Source organism: Pan troglodytes, chromosome 21, assembly GCF_028858775.2.
Source record: "Pan troglodytes isolate AG18354 chromosome 21, NHGRI_mPanTro3-v2.0_pri, whole genome shotgun sequence".
NCBI classification, from domain to species: Eukaryota; Metazoa; Chordata; class Mammalia; order Primates; family Hominidae; genus Pan; species Pan troglodytes.
Genome location: NC_072419.2, coordinates 66090993 through 66113087, shown reverse-complemented (window position 1 = coordinate 66113087; position 22095 = coordinate 66090993). Strand labels below are relative to the sequence as shown.

General features: G+C 41.6%; 1 protein-coding gene across 6 annotated transcripts in view; it reads right to left on the bottom strand.

Moving 5' to 3' along the window:
- PHACTR3 (phosphatase and actin regulator 3) overlaps positions 1-22095 on the bottom strand; it is a 270926-nt gene that overhangs the window by 39996 nt on the left and 208835 nt on the right. For all 6 annotated transcript variants that reach the window (XM_001141144.5, XM_054674869.2, XM_001141229.6 and 3 more), the window contains one exon: positions 1772-1925. In XM_001141144.5, the coding sequence (XP_001141144.1) occupies positions 1772-1925 (154 nt within the window). The remainder of the gene's footprint in view (positions 1-1771; positions 1926-22095) is intronic.

Below are 22095 nucleotides of genomic sequence, written 5' to 3'. Positions count from 1 at the left end.
TTATGGGGGTGCAACACAGAAGGTGCCCACCCGTGGCTCTGGGTCACAGCCAGACGGCAGATGGGTGGACTTGGTGCACATATTGTCCAGAAAATGATGTGTATGTGGATATACCTGTATGTGTATATATGCACAGACATGCACCTCATGACATTTCAATGATACACGACATATATGACACATGTATGATAGTTGTCCCAGAAGATGAAAATGGAGCTGTAAAATTCCTTATGCCTAGTGACATTGTTGCTGTCATATAACATCGTGGTGTAAGGCGTTCCTAACGTGTGTGTGGCGATGCTGGTGTGAAAAAACCGACTGTGCTGCCAAGGCCTCTAAAAGTCTAGTGCGTGTAACCGTGCAGTACATCACACGTGATCATGATATGAAAGGACTGTTACTGCTTTATGTATTCACTATAATTTTAATGATTATTTTAGAGTGTACTCCTACTTATTAAAAAAAAGTTAACTGTAAAGCAGCCTCCAGCAGGTCCCTCAGAAGGAATCCAGAAGGCATTGTTCTCATAGGAGATGACAGCTCTACGCATGTTACTGCCCCTGAAGATCTTCCAGTGGGACAAGCTGTGGAGGAGGAAGATGACAGCGATGGATGGTTCTGACCCCATGCAGGCCCAGGCTAATGTGGCATTTGTGTTTTAATTTTTAATAAAACATGTAAAAAGTTAAAAAATTGAAAAATATAAAAAGCTTGTAGAATAAGGGTAAAGAGAAATTACTTTTATACAGCTGTATAATTTGTGTTTTGTGCTAAGTGTTATTATAAGAGTCCGAAAGTTAAAGTTTATCCAGTAAAAAGTTACTGTTAAAGAAAAAAAAAGTTCATGTAAATTTAGCGTAGCCTAAGTGTGCAGTGATTCTGAAGTCTGCGGAGGTGCACGGTCGCGCGCTAGCCTTCCCGTTCACTCACTGCTCACTCAGGACTCACCAGAGCAACTTCCAGGCCTGCAAGCTCCATTCATGGTAAGTGCTCTATACAGAGGTGACATTTTGTGTTTTGTATGTCATATTTTTACTGTACCTTTTCTATGTTGAGAAATGTTTCGATACCATAACGTGCTAGAATTGCCTACAGTATTCGGTAGAGTCATGTGCTGTACGGGTTTGTAGCCTCGGAGCCGTCAGCTACAGCGTGGAGCCAGGCGTGCAGCAGACCGCGCCCTCTGGGTTTGCGTAGTGCGCTCTGTGATGTTCCCACGACAACAAAATCTCCTAATGACGCATTTCTCAGAATGTATCCTGTCATTAAGTGACACGTGACTGCATAACTGTGTGTATGTGGGTGGGGGGGTAGCTTTACTTGACAAATTTAGAAGATCTGGCAACACTGGATCCACCTTCTTGCAGGAAAATGATCAGATAGAGGTGAACAGAGACTGCCCCTGTCTCTAACACTGACAAGCCATGTCCTCATCAGTTTGGCCCAGTCCTTGCCTGGCTGCTACAGGCCAGTGGAGCAATTCACCCTCCAGGAGGCATTTGATGATGTCCAGGGACAGTTTTGATTGTCACGGGAGGTGTAGTGTGTAGAGGCCGAGAATGCCGCTAAACATCTGAGCATGCACGGGACAGCCCCCACAGGAAAGGGCCCCCACACGGCCCCAAACGTCAACGGCGGCGGGGTCAAGAGACCTGCTGCAGACGGTGGGTTGTGCGTCCCGACCTGGCACACCCAGGATGTGGGATCTCAGAGGGGCTCCGCCTGCAAGGCCAGAGCACAGGCCTGGCTGTGCCCACACGCTGCCACTTACTTGGAAAGCTTCATCTCGATCTGCTGCCGGATCTCCTGTCTTTCTTCATCAGTCCTTCTGGGGAAAATGTTCCGGTCTTCTAGTTCCTGTTTGCTTGGCCGGTTCCTTAGCTTCACGGCCAGGAGCTCCTTCTTGCATTTCCGTGGCAGTGTTCCTAATAGCCCCATCCAGGGCAAGAGGAGAGAAGGGAACAAAGGAGACAGGTCTTAGCGGAGGGCTGGCTTGTCAATGGAGCCGCCCACCTGCCAGAGGAAGGACTCCAGACCGGGGTGATGGTGGCTAGAACTGAGAGGACACACGCTCGCCAGCTTGCGGCACTTTCCAGTGGAACAGTGGGCAACACAGGGGTAAGGTGATGTCACCATCTCTGTCCACTAAGTCCCCTACTCATGGGTTTCCAGGTACAGTCCCGGCTGACACCTGCTGTCCCAGATGATTACTAATAGCACCCACATTTTTCTTTCAAAAATGTCTGAGTTTGGACCAAAAATGACACAGTGACTTTCCCCATGGTGGCCGCTGCCCCCACCCAGCTCCACATGGTCCCTGCACTTTCTCCCTGCCCACTGTCCCCCCAGCCACATGGCTCTTCCTTCAGTTTCTAGATAGCCCACCCTAGGGTCTCCATGTCATCTCCTTCCTCCGCCTACCGCACAGCTCTGCCAGGACCATCCAGGGTTGGACCCAGGTCCTCAGAAACCCTCTGAGCCTCCAATCACCACCACTCCACTTATCTTAATTCCCCCCAACCAACTGATATCTTTTCAGTTTGTTTACCATCTGTCTCCTGCAGAGACTTTAAGTGACAGCCTTTCCCCTACCCACCCATGTCCTAGCAGGGTGTGGAGATGGTAGATCATTGGTGAATACTGTTGTGTGAACTTAAGGGTGGGCTGACTCCAGGTCTGCTAGGCCAGCCTTTGTGTTCTATGTGTGTCTGGAATCAGCTGAGTGAAGTTAACAGCATGAGAGGAAGGTATTAGGGAATGGAATGTTTATATTTACTTAGGAGCAGAGATGGGGTTTAGCTCTTTCGCAGGCAGAGAGTGTCATTCCTTAGTGCACTAGGAAATGTGGGTGCTAGTTAATTCAGCTTTCCGAACAGCACAGTCCCCACCTGCCCTGCCACTGCAGATGCTGCTGCCTGCAAGTAACTCCAAAGTATCACATGCAATGTAGGTTGCAGTTTTGCAGTTTTTTTGGGCCGGGATTTAATTCCTGGGGGCTCAAGTTATTATCCAATATGGTCACTTCCATAGATGAAGGCAGGTTTTATTTCTTAAGAAACATGGTACCTAAAAGGAAGTCAACTCCTAGTGTGGAGGCGGGAATGCAAAGCAAGAAAGTCAGTTGAAAAACATGGTTGTTTCACAGAAGTTTGGGATAAAGTAAGATACAAAAAGTGGAACTCAGCCAAGTCTTGAATTTCTAACATGCGATTGTTTGCCACGTGTTTTAGAGAGAAAACAACTCTGAAAATCATTTCAGCAAGGGCTCAGGCCCCACTTTGTTTTAATAGCTTTATAAATGACTGCAGTCTTGTATTTATAGTCTCCTCAGGAGCCTGGAGGAATCGCAGGCATTTTTCAGTTGGCCTTTACTGCATGTTATGAGAGAGACTGAATGCGACGGTGACATTCATGAATGCAGGAAGTCTCAAAGGTCTCGGGACAGATTCCTTCATAATGCTAAGGGACTAATACAGGAAAAGGAACTGCCATTTTCAGAGAACTAGGATATGCTTCAACATAAAACTATACTGAACGTGGTTTAATCTTTTCAGCTTTTGATGAACCAAGTCCTTAAGCCCATTGCAAATGTCTCAGGCTTATCATCACATACTTTCAATCGTATTTGTTCTTAACCGAGAAAAAGTTCCCTTCTTTGCAGATTTCTAGACATAAATGAAAACTCACTCTGTGTGAAATCTGTGCTAGGAGCAAGTCATTCTCATTTACTTATTAATCCGGCCTCTATGAACACAGCAAGGATACACAGTAGGACTACAACAAAAACTTATAGATCTGACTGATCTTCACCAAGGTATCAGAAGGTTACCAGGTTTTGCTACTTAAAAGCCAAAAGAGGAAATTTCCAAAAGACATAGCTTAAAATGAGGACTTTTCATGGATTTGAGTGACCCTTCTACCCACTGATTGAATTAATCTAAATGAGCATGCCTTCCCAGAGCAGGCTGCCTAGCACTGAGCAGGAGGTAGAAGCTGAGAAACAGGTGCAGGGATGGACGGAGAGCTTTCAGTCTAGACTGTGTGACAGACATCACCCTCCCCAAATGCCCCCAAACACGCTTACTTTCTCATCCTAACCTTTGATCTGGAAATCCCACTTCTAGGAGTCTGTCTCCTAAAATGATTGGGACAAACACATAAAAAGTACATGAAAGGATGTTCATCCCAGACTTTTTCATAAAAGTAAGAAATTGAACACAACGTAAACATCCAGTCAGAGGATGCCTGTTAAATTACGATGCATCTGTTCCATCTGAATATTGTGTACCTATTAAAAATGGTGGCGTATATGTTACGGAATGACAAAAGATAGTCACTATATATTGCTAAGGAAAGCAAATGACAGAAAGTATGCATATTATATGCCAGAATATATATGTGTATGTGTCCAATTTTGTAAATATATATTAAAATAAATTGGCAAATAAAAGCCAAGAATTGATCATTTTACTTAATTTTGGTTACTGTATTTTATTTTTTATATAGTTTCCTTATAAAAAAAGAAGTCATTGCTTAGAAAGAACATTGTTAGGTAACATCACAGAAAATGACAAAAAAAAATCTCTCCTTTGTAAAAGCAAAGAGAAAACTGGCAAAAAAAGATTGCAGTCAATTTTTTCACAATTCTTGAAATTAACCACGTTTACAGCAAAACAAGGAATGTTTATTCCAGAAAAATTGGTGGAATTTTGAGAAGAATGTTTCACCTTTTCCAGTCCTGTGCCCCATTCTTCAACTCTGCAGTAGCCTTGACATGTGACAGTCTGCATTTGTAGTGAAGACCAGCTGCCTGGCAGCCACCGAGGGAACAGAACGGGGCTAGAGCTCTTCAAAGACTCATTCCCCCCAAACTGTCATCATTTGACCCATCTTGTGTTCCCTGGAACACCACTTTTGCAAGGCTGTCTGTATTGGACCTGATCCAGAGCTCACCCAGTGCAAAAGGCCTTTTTCTCAAGGGGGTTTGAAAATAATACAGCATTGTCTTTCCAAGTACACAACTTTCATTTATCTTCAGACCAGTCCTGCTCAGTAATACCCTATGGAACCCTTTATTGGCAAAACTCAATAAAAATCCATGCATTGTGCAAGAAATTAAACTAAAAAGTAAAACCCTGATATTACCAGCTCTAGTCCAACTCCAGCAAATGTGGTGGGCGGGGGCATCTTTCCAATCACAAGTGACAGGGCTTAGGAGGAAGGATGGGCAAATGCCGGCTCCTTCTCTCCGGGTACCAGAGTGGCACAGATAGCTGCTAAGTGGCACTGCTCTCAGCTCCACCTCACCAAGCAGGAACTGCCTTCCACGCTCCCTGCACACAGACACAAACATGTGTGGGGCTCAGGACATTCCCCTAGCCCCGGTCTCATCAGGTCCCATCTTCCATCCCAGTGGAGCAAAGGATGCTCAGGAGAATCCCAGACTCTGTACTCAAGCACACAGAAACATGGACACCATCAGTCACTCCCTTCTTTGTGAAAGGCTCTCTTCTCTCTCCTTGCAGGTCTCTGCCCTAGCCTGCTATCCTCCTGCCTAAATGATTATGTCTCAGTTTACTTTGCTGGCTCTTCATCATCTCCCCTACCTCCATAGGTGGGTGTGTCCAGGACCCAATCCTCAAACCCCTTCACTCTCTGTCCACATTTTCTTCCTATATGACCTCCTGTGTCCCATGACACTAAGAACCAACTGCTACTGGCTCGAGATTTCCATCTCCAGACACCACCTCCCTCCTGAACTCCAGGCTTGCACATTCAGCTTTCTTCACCATGCTTCCCCCAGATCTCTAGCAGGCATCCCAAACTTAGCACGTCCAAAACTAAGTAGGACCTCCTGCTCTCCTGTCGAAGCACAGAGTGGTTAAGAGGCAGAACCAGGATGTAAACCAAGGCCTGACTCCAGCGACCACACTCCCAGCCTGACATTTGTGGATCTGCTCAGTTCAATAAGGCACCTTCCCATAATGGACCTGTTCCATACCTGGCACTGAAGAGCAAAGATGAGGAAGATGCCGCACATGTCTCGCTAAGCTTGGTCAGGTGAGGGAAGGAAAGGTAAAACCGGCATTTATCATGTTCTCAAGCACATTGTGTGTGTTTCTATTTGTGCACCATCACAACATATCCTAATTATTTGTGTGGCTCTTTCCCTAACCACAGTCATTATATGAGCTTAAAACATTTTCACTCCATGGAGAAAAACAAATATGGTGGGTTTATCTACAGCGAGGATTATACCTTGTTCATTGTTGCCATATACAAACTTAAAAGCTGCGGAATGATCTGGTGCAAGAGAGAACAAATAAGCCACATGAGGAAGGTAGTGTGCCAGAAAGGGACTTCTGAAGGAAGTAGCATCTGAGCTGAAGCCTAAAAATAAGTGGGGTTCCCATCTGGGGACACCCAATAGCAGAGCCTAACTTTATTCTCTAGAAGGAATGTGTTGTGAAAACTTGTCTCAGTCTTCAAAGTAAAAAGCTATGACATTAACTTCTGCTTCTGACCAAGGTGGACAAACATGGACTGAATTGTCTTCCTCACTCAAACCTCAAACACAAAGTCAAAATGTATAAAACCGTAGTTTTCAACGTGCTAGAAATCAGCAACAGAAGACAGTGATTCTTGAGAAATGAGAATCAAATGGAGTAGGCCCATGACTGGCCAGCTACTGCCTCTAGAGGGTTGCCAGGCCACAATCCAGGGAGGGGGAATCCAGGAAGAGCCTGGAAAACTCCCAGAGTTGAGAAGATGAACCTGAGAGGCCAAGGGGATCAGGGCAGCCAGAGTTAGCGTGAAAGAGACCTGGAGAGGAGAGAGTTGCATAGTAAGAAGACCCAAAGATCTGCAGAGGGTCCCTTGAACCCTCAGTGGATTAATATGTGACTCTGAGGAAAGAATCCTCTGAAATGATGAGATAGCAGTGCCCAGTGCACACATGGCACTAGACGGAGGGCCGGTTCCCATCAGCCAGACAGAAAACTTCATGGTGTACAGACATTGAATAGAGTACACAGGGGGTTCTGCCTCTGGAATGCGAGTTAGCTGTTGAGCTAACTCAATAATTGAGCACTGCTCTGGTTCTATCTAACAAATGTTAAAGCAAAACCTGGCATGAATTAGACTATTTTCAAGTAACTTAACTGCTTCCCAGAACAAAACTCAAGAGTATTTATAGGAATACAAAAAACATCCAACACCCAAGAAGGTAAAATTCACATGTGTCATCCAATAAAAAATTACCATGCCTGCAAAGAAGCAGGAAAAGGCTCAGTGAACTTTATGCATGAAACATAAAGAAAACTGTGTCTGGGCCATGGTAATCAAAATCTATAACCATGAGAAAATATTAAAAGTGTACAGAAATACAAAGACATTCTCTGTATTCACTGTATAGAGTAACAAAGAGAATGACAGCAGATGTCTCAAGAGAAACAATGTGGATGACAAGACAGTGGAGCAACAATTACAAAGTAATGAAAGAAAAAAAACCCCAGACAACTCGGAATTCCATACTTGGAAAAACTATCTTTCAAAATAAAGACAAAATAAGTACCTTCTTGGACATAAAAAAGCTGGAAGATTTCATCACCAGCAGACCTGCATTATAAGAAATGACAAAGGAAATCCTTTAGGCAAAAGGAAGATGATAGCCAATAGAAACCTGAATCTATACCAAGGAAAGAAGAGTAATAGAAACGGTAACCACAAGTGTAAATATGTAATTGTTTTCTTATTATTTATCTTTAAAAGAAAACTGACTTTGATACTAAAAATAAAGTAGTATGAGGTTTATAACATGAGTGGAATGGACAACAACAATAGAACAAATGTTGGGAAGGGAGAACAGAAGTATACTCTGGTGAGGTCATGAGACTAAAAGTGAATTAGCATACTATTGCTTGAGGTAGGCAGTGATAAGATAAGAGAGGTATGCTATAACCACTAAAGCAACCATTATAACTATGGAAATAGTCAAAGAGGTATATAGCTAATAAGCCAACAGAGGAGATAAAGTAGAATAAAAGAATCACTCAATCCAAAAGAAAGCAGAAAGATAGAGAAGATGGAAAAAACTAGATGGAACAAATAGAAAATAAATTGCCAGACGGTAGAGTTAAACCTAATAAAATAATCATTAAGTGCAAATGGTCAGAATACCCTAATTAATGGCAAAAATTTTCAGAATGGATTAAAACATGAGACAAAACTATGTGCTGCCAACAAGTCTTATATATAAAGAACCTATAAAGAACAACAAAACTATATATAAAGTTACAAATAGATTAAAAATAAAATCTTAAAAAAGATGTACCATTCTGACACTAATCAAACAGAGCTGAAATGGGCACATTAATGTCAAGCAAGGCAGAATTCAGAGCAAGAAACCTCATCAGGTTCTTTGAAAAGGGTCATCTTATAATGGTAAAGAGATACCTTCATCAGGAGAGCATAATGATACTAAATATTGACAAACCTATGTGAGCTTTAAAATACCTAAAGCAAAAAGTGATAGAATTGAGGAAAGAAATAAAGAAATCCACACATCATTACTTGGAGATTTCAAAACCCCTCTCTAAATAATTCATAGAATAAATAGAAAACTTGTAAGGCTACTGAAGACATGAATGACATTATCGACCAATTTGATCTAACACTTATAAAGCACTATACCAAACAACAGAAGAGCACGCATTCTTTTCAAGTACACACGCAACATTTACCAAGATTGGACATATTCTGGACCAGAAATAAGCTTCAATAAATGTCAAAGGACTCAGTCATACCAAGTATGTTCTCTGACCAGAGTGGAAATAAATTGGCAATCAATAACAAAAAAAATACCTCTAAAAAAAACCCACATATTTGGAAACTAAATTAAATTCCTGAATAATTCATGGCTCCAATAAGAAATCAAAAGGGAAATTTGAAAAGTGTTTTGAAACAAATGAAAATACAATATATCAAAATAATGGTAACAGGGAAATTTATAACATTAAATGCCAATATTAAAAAAGAAGAAAGGTCTCAAATCAATGATATCAGGTTCCATCTTAGGAACTTAGACAGAGAAGAACAAAATAAACCACAGGAGTAGAAGAAAAAGATAATAAGGATCAAAGCAGAAACCAATGAAATTTAAAAAATAATAAAGAAAATAATTCATCAGGAAGAAGAAGGAAAAAGAGATGGTAAGGGAACACACAAATTACCTATATCAGAAACTGGAGAGGTGACACTGACATCATCTAATTCTACAGATGTTAAGAAGATATAAAAAATGTAGTGAATCACTTCATGCTAATAAATTTGACAATTGATATAAAATGAACAACTTCCTTGAAAAAACACAAACTACCAAACCTCATTTAAGAAGAAATATGTAACCAGAATGGACCTATATTTATTAAAAATAGAATTTCTAATTAAAAATCTTCATGCACATACACACTGCAGTCTCAGACACATGCACTGATGAGTTCTACAAAACATTTAGGGAATAATACTAATTTTATGTAAATTATTTCAAAAAAGTGAAAGGAAGTTGTTACGGTTTGAATGTTTGTGTCCCTTCCAAAATTCATGTTGAAACTTCATCTCCAATGTAATAGTGTTAACAGACAGGGACTTTTGCAGGTGATTAGGGTCAGGAGGTCTCCTCCATCATGAATGGCTTGAGGGCTCCTCCATAATGAATGGATTTAAGGCCCTTATAAAAAGGGCTTCACAATAGTTCACATCTTTTTGTCCTTCCATCTCTTGTCATGTGAGGACACCTAGATGGTGCCACCTATGAAGAATGGGTTCTCACCAGACATTGAACTTGCCAGCTTCTTGAACTCCTAGCCTCCAGAACTGGGAAAAATAAATTTGTGTTATTTATTACCACCTTGTCTGTGGTATTTTGTTATAGCAGCATGAATAAACTAAGACAGGAGAGACTACAAATAATTCTGTGAAGCCAGAATTTACTCTGACAAAGTAAAACTAGAAAATATTCCAAGAAAAGAAAATGAAAGACCAATATTCCTGAAAAACACTGATGTAAAACTCTAAAAAAAAATAGCAAATCAAACCCAACAATTTATAAAAATTGTGATACACCATGACCAAATGGAGTTTTTATTTCAGGAAGGCAAGATTAGTTTATCGCTCAAAAAGCAACAATGTAATTTACCAAAATTCACAAACTGAAGAAAGGAAAGCACACAATTACCTCAATGTACATAGAAAAAGTATTTGGCAGCCAATTAGGAAACTAACACTATAGCTTGCTACCACTATTGCCACAGACTTCTGCAGACTAGGCAACAGAGGTACTCACAGGCATTGCTGACATTGATTACAGCTGAAAAACCTGCACAGAGACTATATTACTGCACCCACCTGGAACCAAGGGCAATGTACTCTACCCTACTGACACCCTAGGTCCCATCTATAGGTAAAAGTTTTTCCCAAAATATGCCAATCTATAAAATTAGAAGAGGTGATTGTACCACAATATGTGCAGATACCAATGCAGGGACACAAGAAACAAGAAAGCAAGGAAACATGATGCTGCCAAAAAAAAAACCACAATAATTCTCCAGTAACTGACCCTAAAGAAATAAAACTTTATGAATCGCATGAGAAGAAATTCAAAATAATGACCTTAAGAAACCTTAGCAAGATACAAGAGAATACAGTAGAAAATTCAATGAAATCAGGAAAACAATTTATGATCTGAATAAGAAAGTCAACAAAGAGTCATCATTTAAAAAGGAACAAACAGAAATCTTGTAGCTGAAGAATTCAATAAATAATTTTTTTTAATTGAGAGCTTCAACAACAGACTGGATCAAGCAAAATGAACTTCTGAACTCAAAATAACCCATCCAGAGGGGAAAAGAGAGAGAGCAAAGGATTAAAAAATGAAGAAAACCTATGGGACTTATGAGACATCATTAAGTAAACAAATGTTTGCATTATGAAATTTTCAAAGAAGACAGATAAAAACACAGAAAACTTATTTAACAAAATTACAGGTGAAAAATTCCCATGTGTTGGCAGAGATATGGACATCCAGATCCATGAAACTCAAACATCCCCAAATAACTTTAACTCAAAGAAGTCCTCTCTCAGATACATCATAATCAAACCACCAAAAGGTGAAAACAAAAAAGATTCTGAAAGCAGAAGTAAATAAAAATAACAAAGTCACATATAGGGGAATCCCCATTAGTCTATGAGCAAACTTCTCAGCAGAAACCTGTCAGGCCTGGAGAGAATGGGATGATAAGAGAGGGGGGAAAAAATCCCTACTAACCAAGAATATTATATCCAGCAAAGCTATCCTTGAGAAATGGAGGAAATACAATCTTTCCCAGGCAAGAATAAGCTGAGGAAATTCGTTACCACTAGATTGCCTTTACAAGAAATGCTTAAGAGAGTACTTCAACCAGAAGTGAAAGGACAATAATTACTATCATGAAAACATGTGAAAGTATAAAACTCACTGGTAGATGCAAATTCATAATCAACTTCAGAATCTACATTATGATAATGGTGTAGGTAAATCTTTCAAATCTCTAGTATGAAGATTAAAAAATCAAAATGGTCAAAAATAACTATAGCTACAATAAGTTGTTAAGAAACATACAAAATTAAAAAGATGTAAATTAAGGCAGCATAATTATAAATTGTGGGAGTGGGGTAAGGTAAAAGTCTAGAGTATTTGTATGTGACTGGAGTTACATTGTTTTCTACTTAAAATAGTGTATTATAACTTTATAATTTTTTATATAAGCCCCATGGTAACAAAAAAAAATTACAGCAGGTACACAAATGAGAACAAGGAAAGAATCAAAGCTTCGCACTACAGAAAACCATCAAACCACAAAGGTAAACAACAACAGAGGAAAAGAGGATCAAAAGATCTATAAAATAACCAGAAAACAACTAACAAAATGGCAGGAGTCTTTACCCATCAATACTAACTTTGAATATAAATGAATAAAGTCTCCAGCTAAAATAGAGAGTGGCTAAATAGATTTTTAAAAACAAGACCTAATTGTATGCTGCCTACAAGAGATTCACTTCACCTCTAAGGACACACATAGACTGAAAGTGAAGGGAAGGACAAAAATACTCCATGCAAATTGAAACCCAAAGAAAAGCAGGAGTAGCTATGCTTATATCTGATAAATTAGAGTTTAAGTCAAAAACTGTAAAAGGTCATTATACAATGATGAAATCAATTCAACAAGAGGATATTACCATTGTAAATATATATGCATACAAATTTGTACCTAAATATATAAAGCACATATTATTAGATCTAAATGAAGACATAAATTGCAACACAATAATAGCAGGTGATATCAACACCTTACTTCAGCAATGGACAGATCGTCCAGTCAAAAAATGAACAGAGAAATATTGGATTTAGAGTGTACTTTAGACAAAACAGACATAATGTACATTTACAGAACATTCTATCCAGCAGCTGCAGAATACACATTCTTCTCAATTGCACATGGAACATTCTCCTAGATAATATATTAGGCCAGAAAACAAATCTTAACAAATTTAAGAAGATAAAAATCATATCAAGTATCTTCTTTGACTACAAAGGTATAAAGCCAGAAATTAGTAACAGGAGGAACTTCAGAAACTTTTCAAATATGAGGAAATAAAACATCATGCTCCTGAATAACCAAGGAGTCAACAATGAAATTAAAAGGGAAATTAGAAAGTATCTTTAGACAAACAAAAATAAAAACATACCAAACCCTATGAGATGCAGCAAAAGCAGTTGTAACAAGGAAGCATGCAACAATTGCCTACATCAAAAAATAAGATGTGAAATAAACAACCTAACACTATACCTCAAGAAACCAGGAAAAGAACAAACTCAACCCAAAATTAGTAGAAGGAAAAAAAAATAAAGGTTAGAGCAGAAATAAAATAAAGACTAGAAAATACAAAAGATTAACAAATGAGGTTTTTTTGAAAAGATAAAGCTGACAAATCTTTAGACTAAGAAATGAAAGAAAATCAGAGATGAAAAATGGAACATTAGATACCACAGAAGGAATCATAAGACACTATTATGAACAATTACCTGCACAATGCACAGTATGAACAATTGGATAACCTAGAAGAAATGGATCATTTCCTGGACACGTACAGCCTACCAAGATTTACTTATGAAGAAATAGAAAATCAGAACAGATCAATAATGAGTAAGGAGATTGAGTCAGTACTAAAAACTCTCCCATCAAAGGAAAGTCCAGGACTTGACTGCTTCACTTCTGAATTCCACCAAACATTTAAGGAACTAATATCAGTTCTTCCTAAACTATTCTAAAATATTGAAAAGGAAGGAGTATTTCCAAACTATTCTACAAGGCCAGCATTACCTGTTACTAAGACCAGATAAGGACACAAAAAAAGAAAACTATAGGCCAGCATCCCTGATGAACATAGATATAAAAATCCTCAACAAAATAATAGCAAACTAGATTCAACAACACATTTAAAAAGATCCTTCAACATGATCAGGTGGGATTTATCCCAGGGATGCAAGCATGGTTCAATATGTAAAAATTAATATGTTAAATCATAGATGCAGAAAAAGCATTTGACAAAATGCAACATCACTTCATAATAAAAGCTCTTAATGAAGTCAGTTTAGAAGAATTGTTAACTCAATATAATAAAGGCCATATATGACAAATCCATAGTTAACATCATTTTGAAGGAGGAAAATTGAAAGCCTTTCCTCCAGGATCTGAAACAAGACAAGGATGACCACTCTTTTTTTTTTTTTTTTTGAGATGGAGTCTTGTTCTGTTGCCCAGGCTGGAGTGCAGTGGCACAATCTTGGCTCACTGCAACCTCGGCCTCCCAGGTTCAAGTGATCCTCCTGCCTCAGCCTCCCGAGTAGCTGGGATTACAGGTATGCACCAGCACACCTGGCTAACTTTTTGTATTTTTAGTAGAAATGAGGTTTCATTGTGTTGGCCAGGCTGGTCTTGAACTCTTTATCCTCAAGTAATCCACCTGTCTCACCCTCCCAAAGTGCTGGGATTACAGGCATGAGCCACCATGCCCAGCTAAGGATGCCCACTTTTACTACTTTCATTCAACAAAATACTAGAAGTCCTAGCCAGAGCAATTAGGCTACAGAAAAAAAAAAGGCATCCAAATTAGAAAGGAAAAGCTAAATTGTTCCTGTCTGCAGATGACATGAACTTCTATATAGAAAACCCTAAAGACCTCACCAAAAAACTGTTAAAATAAACAAATTCCATAAAGTTGCAGGATACAAAAATCAACATACAAAAATCCCTACTGTTTCTGTACAGCAATAGCAAACTATCTGAAAAAGAAATCAAGAAAATAATCCCATTCACAATAGCTACAAAAAAGTAAAATGGGAATAAATATAACCAAGGAGATGAAAGATCTGTATTCTGAAAATTATGAATCATTGAAAGAAATTGAAGATGACACAAATAAATGAAAAAATATCCTTTGTCCATGGCTGGGAAGAATAAACATTGTTAAAATGCCCATATTATCCAAAGTGATACACAGATTCAATGCAATCTTTATCAAAATACCAATGACATTATTCATAAAAATAGGAAAACAATGAATCTAAAATTGGTATGGAGCCACAAAAGACACTGAATATTTACAGCAATCTTGAGCAAGAACAAAGCTGGAGGCACAACACTACCTGACTTCAAGATATACTACTACAGGCTGGGTGCAGGGGCTCACACCTGTAATCCCAACACTTTGAGAGGCCAAGGTGGGAGAAATGCTTGAGCTCAAGAGTTCAAGAGCACCCTGGAAAACATAGTGAGACCTCGTCTCTACAAAAAAAAAATACAAAAATTAACTGGGTGTGGTGGTACATGTCTATAGTCTTGGCTACTCAGAAAGCCAATGTTTGAGGATCACTTGAGCCCAAGAGGTCAAGGCTTCAGTGAGCTGTGGTTATACCACTGCACTCCAGCCTGGACAACAGAGTGAGACCCTGTCTCTAAAAAAATAAAATAAAATAAATAGATATACTACAAAGCTATAGTAACCAAAACAGCATGGTACCAAACAATATTTTGGTATAATAACTAAAGCAGCATAAAAACAGACACACAGACCAATGAAACTCTCAAACATAAAAATCAATTGACCTAATTTTGAAAAATGGGCAGAAGATTTTAATAGATATTTTCCCAACAAAGATATGGTGATAAGTATATGAAAAAATGCTCAACATCATTAATTATTAGAAAAAATGCAAATTGAAACCATAATAAGACACCACAACACACCCACTAGAATTAAAAATTAAATTCTAACTCTCTGCTAAGTCTGTGGAATTCTGCATATAGGCATAGCCCAGCCCTTGGCCAACTGGATCTGCACAGAGTTCTTTACATGAAATTAAAAAGACTGACCACGTCAAGTATTGGAGAGGATGTGGAGGAACTGAAACTCTAATACCTTGATAGTGAGAATATATCAGAGGACCACTCTAAATAGCAGGATCACTTCACATTTTTCCGGTTATTAAAAAGTTAAAAACCTACCACATGACTCAGCCATTCCACTTCTAGCTATTTATCCAAGATAAGTGAAAGCATATGTCCACACAAAGACTTGTACACAAATGCTGATCACAGATTTATTTGTAATAACTAAAAACAACCCATATGTCCATCAACAGATGAGACCTGGTTGATGCTTCCAAGGCCCCTCATTTGTTCCCAGCTGTTCCTGATAGCCCCACTCCAAGAAGACCACACATGGCACTTTGATCCCAGGAAGAGCTGCCCTCTCTAGAGTGAAGAGAGGTGCCTGGCTCTAAGACTAGTCGTCAGAATCCTCCCTTCTATTCCTAGGTGAGTGGGGAGACAGGAAAGGGACAAAGAAGAGGAGGCAGATCTCACATCAGTCTTCTCCCTGATACCTAATCTCCAAGATGGAAAAGCTTAACATATATTAATGTATCTTCGCTTGTATAAGCATAAAACAGCCCCAATGGGACAGATAAGAAACCAGTAGCACTGGGGCTCCTTTGAGCAATGTATACTGAGTATACCACCTGTTTGCAAAAATAAATAGAAATACAATCAGTATGAAACAATGAGAACACATGGACACAGGAAGGGGACCATCACACACCGGGGCCTGTTGTGGGGTGGGGGGTGGGGGAGGGATAGCATTAGAAGATATGCCTAATGTAAATGACGAGTTAATGGGTGCAGCACACCAACATGGCACATGTACACATATGTAACAAACCTGCACTGTGCACATGTACCCTAAAACTTCAGTTAAAAAAAAAAGAAAAAAGAAAAGTGCTCGCATGCTTCTCCAGGGTGACCTTCTAGCCACTCCTCTGGGCAGTGCTCCTTGAGGTCAGGACTTCCCAGAGGACAAGGCTGTAGGGTGATTTGCTTCCCAATGGGGAGTCCCAGTCAGAGCCACCCTTCAACCTACAAGGGAGCTTGCTCTGACCATCAGAATTAGAGCCCATCTTAGTTTGTTTCATGCTGCTATAACAGAATACCCAAGACTGGGTAATTTACATTGAACAGAAATTTATTGGCTCACAGTTTTGGAGGCTGGGAAGTCCAACAGCAAGGTACCAGCATAACAAGGGGCCTTCTTGTTATGTCACAACATAACAGAAGGGCAAAGAGAGGCTGAGAGAGGGCCAGACGGACTCTTCTATACCAGCATTAATCCCATCCATGATGGTGGAGCTCTCATGGCCCAATCACCTTTTAGAAGTCCCACCTCTTAATACTGTTATAATGGCAATTAAATTTCTACATGAGTTTTGGAGGAGACAAACATTCATACCATGGTGGAGCTGAAAGGTGCTCACCAGGCTCTCCTTCTACCCTCACCTCCCTGGTGAATTAATGAAAAGAACACCAAAGTTCATGGAGATATGAGTTGTCCCAGGTCATAGCTGAGACCAGAGAGCTGACTGCCTCCCAGCAAAGCTCAAAGAACTATGTTCTCTTCCTCAGCTACAAAAATAATGTATGCTCATTGCAAACAACTTAAGCCTAATAGTATTAAGGAAAAATAGTCTTCCTTTCTCTGCCCACATCTCACCTCTAAAAAAAGCTACTGCTAACATTTTGCAGTATCTACTTCCAGACCTACTTCTATACAATTAACAATTTACAGACTCCCACTTAATTCTGATGTCTTACAAAAGTAGGATCATACCATACACACTACTTTGCAATATGCTGTTTCCTCCACACCACAGCTGGTCCTGGTTCCAAAGCAGGGTGTTTTGATCCAGCTCTTTCAATAGCTGTTAATAACCCCACAGTGTGAACATCACATAATCCCATCATTTATTGGTCCAGCTCACCATGAATGGACACTTAGGTTAGTGTTTGTTTTTGTACTTCTAACCAAAGCCGCAGAAAATGTCATCATTCCTGCATTTCTCTGCATGCATATGAATATTGCCATCAGCTTGATCCCTAGAAAGGGGAAAATTCCTGAGTCAAAGTTTCTGATTACTGTAGGTTTTGGCAGGAGCTCTTTTGGCTATTTCTCCCTGTATCACCGGGCTGGCTACTGCTTTTAGAACCAGTCTCAGGTACTCTCTAGAGAAGAAAAAGGATGCCAATGTGGTGGGAGAAGGGAGAGGATCAGGAAAACTAACTAATGGGTACTAAGATTAATACCTGGGTGACGAAATAATCTGTACAACAAACCCTCATGACACAAGTTTATCTATATAACAAACCTGCACATGTACCCCTGAACTTTAAAGTTAAATTTTAAAAAAGGGAAAAAAAGGAAATGTATATAAATAAGAACATAAGGCAAAGAGGCTTTGGAGTTAAAATAAGCTCACGATGAGATATCTTTTTCTCAATTAGCCTGCATGTTGGAATTTATCCTAAGGACATAATTACAGAGATGCACAAAGTCTTAGTTACAAGGAAATATGTCTCCACGTTGCTAATGCAGCCATTTCCCAGCACAAACTGCAAGCCAGGATTGGCAGTCGTGGATCCTGGTGGGTTCAGGCTGCATGAATTGATGTGCATGAGGCTTTGGCATTTGGGTAGAGGGAGTAATGAATCCCAGGAAAGAGGAGGGTGGCAGGGATTCCCCAACTCCTCCCAGCCTGGCCTATGTCCTGGCTTTATAAGCCCCTGTGTGAGAACAGTCCTGGAGTCTGTTTTGCACAAGCAGTGACATTTTCAGATATTGTACCTTTTAATTCTAGAACTTCCATTTGGTTTTCTTTTTGTTTCTGTTTCTCTGCTAAGATTCTCCATCTGGTCATTCATTGTGATCATTTTGTTGACACTCTAAGACCTCTAACATATTTATAATAACTGCAGGTCCATTTTGGTTTTGAACAAAGCCTTAAGGTATGCCCCTTACTCCTAAGTCTTGGTCTTTGTGGGATTTCAACAGTCTGTTGCATTCATCAAGATCTCTTCATTCTGTTTGAGCTGAACTCCCAACATCTCCTAGCACCCCCTGACCTTCAGCTGTCATGCTCACAGGCAATCTCTGCTAAGTCTGTAGAATTCTGCATATAGGCATAGCCCAGGCTATGGCCAACTGGATCTGCACAGAACCCGTTACATAGCTCCTTCCTGTCCTACAAACTCCAGCTGTTTCAGTAGCCCAGACTCCAGTCTCTGCCTCCTCATCTCGGTGAGATCACCACTCTGCTCAGAGGCCACCTCCCTGCACCCTGCAGGAAGATGCCTCCCCCAGAAACCAGGGAGATCAATTATGGGCTAACCCAGGGGTCTCCACTCTCTCAAGGATAACAGGCATGTACTGTTGCTGTTCAATGCCTCAAAACAGTCCTCTCATTCATTTTGTCCAGTCTCTCGTTTGATTTTAGTGGGAGGGCAGCTACCATCGCTTCATCATGGCCAGAGGCAGAAGTGCCTGACGTTTTCTGAAACAACAGTGACACTGTTATAGATGCCGACACCAGACTCTGGGGGTCTTGAGGGCAAACTCTCCCTGCCATGCCTGACACATACATCATGGCACATCTTTTCTGAATGAGTGGGGCTGTGATGTTGGAGGAGGGGACTGCCTGGGCTTTGATATGGAAACATGGAGATGACATTAGCTGAGTATGAGGATCTGGGAAGTTGAGCGGGTTTCCTGGGAAAGAGGACAAGGTTAGCTTTGGCTCTGCTGAACTCAGGGTGCATCAGGGCCTCTGCAGGGACAGTGGACAAATGGACATGTGGGGTTTTAGCATCAGAAAGAGCTGGAGCCAGGGATGGAGATTTGTGACGATCCACGTATGGGGACAGATGTGAGGTTGAGCCTCAAGAGAGAGCACAGAGCCAGCAAAGGAAGGAGCCAGGAAGCTTGGGCCTGCTCACCTTTAGGGGCGGGTCAGGGAAGAGGGGCCAGGATGGCAGGAAGAAAGGCAGGGATGGTGTCCTGGGAGCCAGGGAGAGAGCAGGGTTGGAGGTTAATGAGAGGAGGGAGCCAACAACGGGGGAGGAGGGGCTGCCAGGTGTGGGGGGCATCCAGACCCTGCAATGGGTGCCTGAGGGTAAGGGAAGTGTCACTATCCCTCAGTCTGAAAGGGAAGCGCCCAGGCAGGCCTTCTGGGCTGATGAACTTTCTCTAGAGAAAAACGCATCTGTACGATGTCGTGGCTGAGATTGGAGGCTATTATTCTAAGTGAAGTAACTCAGGAATGGAAAACCAAACATCGTATGTTCTCACTTATGTGTGGGGGCTAAGCTATGAGAATGCAAAGGCATAAGAATGATACAATGGACTTTGGGGTCTTGGGGAGAAGAGTGGGAGGGGGGCAAGGGATAAAAGACAAACAAATATGGTGCAGTGTTTACTGCTTGGGTGATGAGTGCACCAGGATCTCACAAATAACTTACTCACATAAGCAAATACCACCTGTACCCCAATAACTTACGGAAGAAATAAAATAAAATGGAAAAATGCATCTGTGGGTGTGTATTTCAGATGGGAGCTGGTGTTGCATGTTTACTACAGAGTCCTGTGGATCTCTACCGTTCCACACCTCCAGGCTTCTATAAAGTCTAGTTTCTGTAAAAAGCATCACTACCTGTCACACAGAGGAAAGTGAGGGTGCTTTGCTTTATACAGTAGCTGTAAACCAGTAGGAAGTGGGTGTGGAAAAGTCAGGCTCTGTCTGAAAGCCTGAGCTCTAGCCCAGGGCGCCTGACTAAGGAATGGCACTGGAAACTCTCCTCTCCAGCTCCTGGCCAGAGGGGCTGTCTAAGGAGTGGACTGGGGACTCTCTTCTCCTCCTGGGCTCCTGCTGTGAGGGTTTTTGTGTATGCCACGGTTGTTGGCAGAACAACAGCCACAAAGATGTCCCCATATCTCTTGTGCATTTTCTTTATATAAGGAGTGAGATCACTGGCATAGTAGACAAGGCTGCACACGGCCACTCCCCTACTGGCTTCTCCAGAATGATCTCTGCCTGTCTTCTTCCCTTTCCCTTTCGTCCCTCAAAGGCTGGGCTTCCTTCCACCCTGGAGCTTCTGAGCCTGTGAGACCCTCCCACCTCTGCTCCTCCTCTGGATCTCAGCTCTGTGCCCTCCCCAGCCCAGCCCTGGAAGCCAGTGCACTTGCCAGGGCACTGCAGTTGCATCACAGGCCTGGATGGGGCATCCTCTGCGAGAATGCCTGTGCCCATGGATGTAATTTACATACTCACCAAGAAGTTAACATCAACTCTTCACAGCAGGTCAAGTGCAAGGAGACCGCTCTTCTCCAATCTTCCTACAAAAACGTGGTGTCTATTTTCCTACCCCTTGTGTCTAGGCCAGCACTGGGACATGGTTTTGCAACAGAATAGGGCACAAGTGACAGGGTTTCCTCTTGCTTCCACTCTGCATGATTTCCCTTACTCTGACACCACTGCCACCATAGCCATGAAATTTAAAATAACACATGCACGTTGGATTGCAAAAGTCCTGCATACTTCCTGAAAAAAAAATAGTGATTAGTGAAGATCACCATTGTTGAGGACTTCTACAAGCAGCACAGAAAGAGACTTCTGTAAATACCTGTTAACTACACAGAGAGAGCTCCATGGACACCCGTCAACTGCACAGAAAAAGACTTCTGTAAACACCTGTCAACTGCAGAGAGAGAGCTCCACGGACATCTGTCAACTGCACAGAGAGAGCTCCATGGACATCTGTCAACTGCACAGAGAGAGCTCCATGGACACCCGTCAACTGCACAGAGAGTGCTCCATGGACACCTGTCAAATGCACAGAGTGCGCTCTGTGGAGACCTGTCAGCTGCACAGACAGCGCTCCATGGACACCCATCAATGGCACAGAGAGTGCTCCACGGACACCTGTCAACTGCACAGAGGGCCCTCCATATGCCCCTTTAACTGCTCAGCTGTGCTAAGTGCCATGCCGCGCACAATGGCCACCCTGACCTGTTGAAGTTTCAGGATGGCTCCACCAGGTCCTCGATGGCTCTGCCCCCAGGGCTGCTCCCTGGGCTGCTGTGGATGGACCTGCTCATCTTAAAGAGAGAGGAGCAGGGGGCCACAGCAGCCCTCGCTGTCCCCCACAGAAGGGCCTTGGAGTAGGCAATCTCACATCATTGAGTTGTCAGGTTCTCAAAGTAATTCTCAGAGGGATCACCATGACCTTTTTGGAAGGGAAATTGAACCTCCAGCAGGTGCCAGCCCCACAGACTGGGACCCAAGTGGGCAAACTGAATGGCCACACAGAGCTCAGAGCCCAGCCAAGGCCCCCAGACACCAGGCTAGCCTGCACTCCTTGGGGGCACACACGCAGAAGCTGGGGAATGAGCAGGGCAAAGGGGAGGATCCCAGCCCCAGGCCTCCTGCCACAGAGGGGCTCAGTTGAGGAGGGAGCTGGCAAAACACCGAACTGACTCAGAAGTTTGAGCATCACAGGGGAAGGATATTCTGACCTCTGAATCCAAACAGTGTTTACGACTCAGACTCAGCGGCAGTTCACTACCTGCAAATAAACAGAAAAGTCTAGTGCTACCTGGGGATGCAGGGGAGGCAGA